General features: G+C 40.6%; 1 protein-coding gene and 1 long non-coding RNA gene across 2 annotated transcripts; both read right to left on the bottom strand.

The window, feature by feature from the left end:
* Positions 1-1,419: 1,419 nt before the first annotated feature.
* LOC143134565 (uncharacterized) lies at positions 1,420-2,240 on the bottom strand. The gene is made up of 3 exons (XR_012988689.1): positions 2,063-2,240; positions 1,750-1,891; positions 1,420-1,504 (listed from the first exon to the last, which is right to left on the bottom strand). It is a non-coding gene; the product is annotated as an uncharacterized LOC143134565 (long non-coding RNA).
* A 664-nt stretch (positions 2,241-2,904) lies between these two features.
* Positions 2,905-6,935, bottom strand: LOC143134505 (microfibril-associated glycoprotein 4-like). The gene is made up of 5 exons (XM_076294957.1): positions 6,887-6,935; positions 6,552-6,749; positions 4,365-4,461; positions 3,934-4,101; positions 2,905-3,522 (listed from the first exon to the last, which is right to left on the bottom strand). The coding sequence occupies exons 1-5, from the start codon at positions 6,887-6,889 to the stop codon at positions 3,269-3,271; spliced, it is 720 nt and encodes a 239-aa protein (XP_076151072.1). The 5' UTR covers positions 6,890-6,935; the 3' UTR covers positions 2,905-3,268.
* Positions 6,936-7,145: the final 210 nt, after the last annotated feature.

Genomic DNA, 7,145 nt, shown 5'->3' with positions numbered 1-7,145 from the left:
GATTCACCACACTGACTTTCACTGTACCTTTGACCTGGCAATTTTTGAAACCAACTCCAAACAGCTGTTTCCGATCTGGAAAACAGAGTGAGATATGCAAATACGCTATAGGCTAATAACTAAAAGTCATACATTACAGTGATGGGCAGGCTGGTTGAAATAGTTTGTAAACTTGCCCACGCATCACCAACATATTAACATTAAAAGCAAAAAAAAAGGATTTCATAAAGTTAAACCTAAACTCACCATTGAGTCCATGTTGTGATTCAGGCCCAGGCTCCAAAAGTCAGCCCGAGTGAGGCATGCCTTTTCTGTGCGAATAATAAGCTCAGCTCCTGTTTTTTCTTGGTCAAGGACATAGTCCAACTACAAATTTAAAAAGCATGAGAAATTATGTAGTTGAGCAAGCAAACCTTCACTGAAATGCGGTCTAAATTGCATTTAACACAACTAACCAACGCTTTTTGAGATGGATGATACTCGAATGTCCAACTGGCATGGCACGCTGATATTCCCTCAGAGCTGGTTAGGGCTTCACAATGAGGTCCACACTGTGTTGTGCCTATTGGTGGAGGGGATTTGTAAGCAATTATCAACCAGAGAAATTAACCCATGACATAGATCTGCTAAAAAAAAAAAACTCATTGTTCGTTACACCTAACATAGAAATCACATATCATTCCTGAGAATTTAGAAGCCAACAGAAGTTATACAAGCAATAATTTTACCTTCCAGTGATCGTCTAGGAGGATGGATTTCGTACATATCTTTCTGCTTGTTTGTAGCTGCAAATAAAGAATGACATCAAATCTCTTTTGTTCATCAAATGGCATTCAAATATGAAATGTGGGCAAGATAAATACCTAAAACAGCTTTTCCATTCAAGTCCAAAATTATATCTTCATTAGAGACCTTCTTCAACTCCTCCATTGATCGTTTATTCAGGTGTTCATTATGGTGATGAAGAATGTTGCGCATGAGAAATATGTGGCTTGCTGGTGAAAGTAAGTTCAAAAAGTAGTTATTTTTTCGCATTCCAGAGAACAATTGCTCTGCAACCTGAGAGTTCAGCCACCCACAAAGCTCAGGAACCAGTCTGATGAGTCGAAGGGCATCTCTGTCATCTTTTGTGTTAAACTGGTGAAAGGTGTCATATAAAGCATAGTGCTCAGCAGAGCCAGTGGAAGGATGACCATCAGCATCAGGAGGGCCCTTTCTGCTTTGTAGCCATGGCAGCTCCACCTTCAGATCCCCCGTCTTGGCCATTGTAATATTCTCCTGTGTGGTAGGTGCTAGTCTCCCTTCATTTGGCCTGAAGGGCAACTCAACAGGCTCCCGTAGGTTGGTGTGGGATACCAGTCCTCTTGCAAAATCATAAATAACAACATTGGGGAAATGTTTGAACGACAACAACATGTCGGCATAGTCACGCGGGCTTCAGCCCTAAGGTTGAATTTCACGGAATTCACCACTCCACAGGGACACATGATGACCGCCCAACCACCTTTGAAAGGAAATGGACATGTCAGTGACATGACAAAGAAACCGACTTTCTTTTTTAGAAGCACACACAGATCGACAGTGAAATATTGGAATAACTTTCAACCTTCCACAGCTTCCAAACCTGTTATGCCGTCTCATTGTTTGTTTGTTTGTTTAAGGTAATTTCCTCAACTAGGCTATTTAATGGCCAAAGCATTGTGTGTTGCCGTCTCACTGAAAAAATGGAAGTATTGTTTTTAAATTTACCAGATGCTCCCCAGACTTTTTCAAAGACCTTGTCATAGGTGCTCCTCGTTTGCATCTCCTCCCTCAGACGGAGAAGAAGGTCCATTTTGGAGCCCTTGCTATCCATGCCACAGTCCTTCACAAGTTTGCGCAAATCTTCCACCTGAACCATATAGACAGAGCAAGCATTTTACATTGTGAATGAAGGCAGTCTTTACAGCTTTGCCACAAGTTACTAACACCAACATGAAAATGTACACACACAGTCTATCCATACTATTTTTGCTTACACATTTTTTTTCACATGCCGTAAGAAATACACAAATAAAATCACCTTCAACTTCATCAACTCATCTGAAAGACGTTCTTCTGGTACGTCAATGTCTGCTTGGCTTTCATTAGGCTTTGAGGCTTTGATTTTAGCATACTCTGTGTTGAGCACCAAAGCACTGTCCCTGGTCCGAGGGCCAATCCACGGAGCCCATTTCGCATAAGATGGTACAACACGAAATGGGTTGTTACTGTTGCCTGTGACATAATTAAAAAGTGTCTCCTCACTAAATAACAGATACATTTCAGAAAACATTCATTGACGAGCTTACAGTTAAGGGGAAAGTTCACAATTTCTTCGCCGTTTTTTTTTTTTAAACGGTGACGAAATTGTCAATTTCCAGAGCACACTTGGCAATCGACTCCTACGGACTTTCCCCTAAAGATAGCAGCAAAGATGGCAGCAAAGATGGCAACATTTCCGGAAAGGTACTGGCTTGATGAAATTCATTCTGGACTCTCTATCCGACCACATAAAAACCTCGGGATACTTCGGTTTGGCTTTAGGGACCCTCTACTCACTACCACGTAAGTGTAATGTTGTTTGGAACTGTAGAAGAGGTATAAACATAGCGTTTTGTAGCAGCAAAATAATATGCCCTTCTCACTTCCACGCTAACGAGTTTTGACTAAAAACGGTAACATCGAACTTTCTTAAAACACATCCAAATGACATGATTTGGATGTCAACTCAACGTATGTACTCCCAATCATCCGTAAATTGATATAAAGTGCATTTTACTCCGGATAATTCCTTTAGTACTTCCATGGTGAATTACTCATTACACATACTTATTTTAATAACAACAAAAAGTTGGTATTAATTAAAATTTTGCCACACATTAATTCATGAAGAAGTACATTTATTGGACACAGAGAGTTGGGCTAGAAAAGGGGCAGTGTGATTGATGTAAATGACCCCAACAGACTCACAAAAACATATACAAGGTCCCAACTATGGGGAATGTGCTGTGTCAGGACTTGTATGGCTTTGTCCTGATTTGTAGATCTTATAGATGTCGGTCACACCTGACTTAAATAACAACAGTTGATCCAGATCTCCCTGACCAAGGCAGATCTTAGAGCACGCTCTCTCACACACACACACGCACACACACACTGTACTGTAAAAATACATTTTTCTTATTCTTCTCAAACTGAGTACAAGAAATGCATATCAACATACACATCATCATCATCCTCCTCATCCTCAGGACACTGATCTGATTTTCATGCTGATGGATTTCAGGGAGTAATGAAACCCTTTCCACTGGTTCCAGATGACCCCGTGGCCGTAGCGACTGTGGGCGCCCCACATGTAGAGCCCGTTGGGGTTGGTGTGGTGGCAGTTGTTGTACCAGAAGGCCCCGAAGTACAACAGAGCGCAGTTCTCAGAGGAAGACAGATCCTGATCCCTGTCGAAGGTGGTGAACTTCTTTCCATTGTGATGAACGAGGGTGTCCCCTGGTGGATGGAACACATAACTGCATGTTTAGTTTTCAGTGTTGCTTTTTCATTGAACTGATTGTAGATTTTAAAACGAGGATTGATTGGGTAATATCATTGATTGAAGCTTTTTTGGTGTTTGTGTGTGTGTGTATGTGTGTGTGTGTGTGTGTGTGTGTGAGAGAGAGAGAGAGAGAGAGAGAGAGAGAGAGAGAAAGAGAGAGAGTCTGTGTGTGTGTGTGTGTGTGTGTGTGTGTGTGTGTGTGTGAGTGAGAGAGAGAAAGAGAGAGAGTCTGTGTGTGTGTGTGTGTGAGAGAGAGAGAGAGAGAGAGAGAGAGTCTGTGTGTGTGTGTGTATGTGTGTGTGTGTGAGAGAGAGAGTCTGTGTGTGTGTGTGTTTGTGTGTGTGTGTGCCTGTGTCCATTCCTACCTGCTCCCCCATCTTTGTATCCAGACACCTGTAGCTGGTAGCCGTCAGTCTCCGAGGCCACAGAGAAGGAGGAGTACTGGGCGTGGACCTGCCCCCCCTCAAAGTCCTCCATGTCCACCCTCAGCTCATACGCCTTCTTACTGGTGAGCTGGTGCAGCCACTCCAGTCCTGAACATTCACACAGCACAGACACAGAGACAGCACAGACACAGAGGGAGTGAGTGAGTGAGTGAGAAATAGAGAGAGAGTGTGTGTGTCTAAGCGAGTGAGAGAGAGAGAGAGAGTGTGTGTGTCTAAGAGAGTGAGTGAGAGAGAGAGTGTGTGTGTCTAAGAGAGAGAGAGAGTGTGTGTGTCTAAGAGAGTGAGAGAGTGTGTGTGTGTGTAAGCTAGTGATAGAGTCTGTGTGTGTGTGTGTCCGTGTCCATGCGTACCCAGCCAGTACTCTCCATTCTGGTTCCCAAAGCCCTTCTTGTACTGATCCCAGGGCCTGTAGAAGTTCACAGTGCCATCCATTCTCCTCTGGATCACCTGAAGAATAGAGATGAAGGACTTCAACATCAAGATGAAGATGATGGACTTCTACATGAATAGAAAGATCTGTGCATTGTTTTGCATTGTTGCAGTTATTACAGTGCATGAAAATGCACTGTACTGTTCTTCCTAGGCAACAACTTTTTCTTCTTATTATTATTCCGCTTACCACTTTTTCCGTACGCAATTTCTCTTGAACAGTTTAACTTAGAAACTTCATTCAAACTTTGTAACGTAGGTCTTCAAACAGATCAGGTTGGTATGTCTTTTCAACTTTGAAACTTTTATACTTAAACTATTAAAGAAAAACTTTTTAAAATTCCCCATAGACTTAACATTGCTGATTATGACATCATAATACGGCCATTAAGCAATTAGAATCCTATGGCAGGTGTTCAGGCCACCTGGATCTCAACTGCCAGTCTCAGGCTTTAAGCATACAAACTGGCCCTGTCACTCCCCGATGTGAGTCGCTACCCGATGTGAGTCACGCATGCTCAGATTGATAGGTTTTACGGCATAACGCCAAGGGATCCGACTGAAATCCATAAAATAATTAACTTTTCTGTTTCAAAAACGTTTTAGATATCTAAGATTGTTTGATTGCTAACGTTAGCAAACGCCATTCAAGTGACAGCCTTTGTTGTGCTTGATTGCTTACTTACTTACCAGCAGTGAACAAACTTAGTTATAGGTCAATTTTTATTGATATTACAGAAGTCTCTCACTAGCAGACTACTTCAGCCTCTAATCTAGAACTGACATTAGAGATCATGCCGTGAAAATGTGATGCCTTATGCTAAATAATACATTACTGCTGTGTAGGCTAATGTCATTATTCTGTGGCTAACAGCACTGGTAGTCGCAAAGTAGCAAAGTGACGCATGCGCGACTCACATCCGGTAGCGACTCAAATCGGGGAGTGACAGCCCTATTAAGACTACACATCCTGTTCAACTGCTTCCTCTGCCAAAAACTGTTTCAAAATAAAAGTCCTCACTACAATATTTCACTGTTAAACAATTTAACCCTTTAAACTACTGAACTTTTTAACTGATTAGCCATTGTAACTGTTACTTGTCATCAACTATGACTCCTACCCACTGTAGCTAGTTAGCATGGTTAGCATGCTAGCAAGTTAGCATGTTAGCATGCTAGTTAGCATTTTTAGCAAAATTACTAAAAATGATTAGCTAAGTCACATGGTTAGCATGTTAGCATGCTAGTTAGCATTTTTAGCAAAACTGTTAAAAATGATTAGCTAAGTTAGCTAAGTCACATGGTTAGTATAGTTAGCATGCTAACATGTTAGCTATAAAACATTAGCTAAGTAACATGGTTAACAGAATTAAAAATCTTAGCATAACTGCTAGCAAACATTAGAGCCGTTCAAACTTTCAGTTATCGTCAAATATCTACCTATACACAGCCATTAAACTATTTGAATATCAACATTCATTAAACTGCTAGAAAACGTTAGCTAAGTAACATGGTTAGCAGGTTAGCATTGCTAGCACTGCTATAAAACATTAGCTAAGTAGCATGGTTAGCATAGTTAAAAATTTGATATTCAACATTCATTCAACTTCCAGTCTGTCAGCAACTTTTAAACTATTTACCTTCAACTTTTAAACGGTCTACTTTTAAACTATCATTAAACTATCTATTAAACTAGCTGTCTATCAACAACTTTTAAACTATCTACTGTCTATCAACAACTTTTAAACTATCTACATTCAACTTTTAAACAGTCTACTTTTAAACTATCAACTTTTATTAAGCTATGCAACCACCATGTCTATCCTAGCATCACCGTAGTAACCATCTCTGTATTATCCGTTTTAACTATATATGATATTTTACATCACAACTTTAGCATTTTCATGCACTGGTAATTCCTTGGAATTGCATTTCTAGTTATTATTATTGTTGTTGTTGTTGTTGTTGTTTCTATGGAGATAGCAGTCAGACAAAACAGGAGACGAGAGAGACAGAGAGAGAGAGACAAGCTAAATATACTTGCTCTTATGAGACAACCTAAATGGATAGATGAAAAGAGAAATGCAATAATGTCCCTCATCACTCACCGTCCACCTGCCGTCGTCATGTTTGCCGTCACAGCCCATGTCGCAGTACACCTCCACAGGTACGCTGTGTCCAGTGGGGTAGATGGTGTACACACTGCTGAGGGTGTGGCCGTTGTTGAAGATGTCCTCACAGTTGGTCGGCAGCCCCGTCTCAACAGTGACCACCAGGGGGAGCACTAGAGCAATGATCCAGCAAATCTGATGGGCAAAGAGACTTTCCCATGTTATATGATTGAAACACTTTCCATGTAGGAACACCCGTTTTCCATGTAGGAACTCATGTTTTCTGCCTTTAGAATAACAACTTTGAGCATTTCAAAACCACATGGGCTCACCATGGTGCTGTTGTGAAATTCCCTTGGAGGTATCCAGTGGAGATTCAGTAGCCTGCTGTAAAGACACCATTTGAATGTTTGTTTTCATGAATAAAAATAAAAAGCAATGCTACAAAATGTTTTAATATTACAAAATGTAATGTATTTCTTTCCTATTGTTATTATTATTATGGAAAGAGCAAGTATTGATAATACAAAACCAACTTTCAGTCTAGTTTTATACAAACAATGCCTTTATACAAAAAATGAAAACATACTC

Source organism: Alosa pseudoharengus, unplaced genomic scaffold (assembly GCF_046254945.1).
Source record: "Alosa pseudoharengus isolate Yale_2024_CS ecotype anadromous, Long Island Sound unplaced genomic scaffold, YU_APseudo_1.1 YU_APseudo_1.1_scf_1, whole genome shotgun sequence".
In the NCBI taxonomy this organism is placed as follows: Eukaryota; Metazoa; Chordata; class Actinopteri; order Clupeiformes; family Clupeidae; genus Alosa; species Alosa pseudoharengus.
The sequence above is the reverse complement of the archived record's forward strand: the minus strand, read 5'-3'. Positions and strand labels throughout refer to the sequence as shown.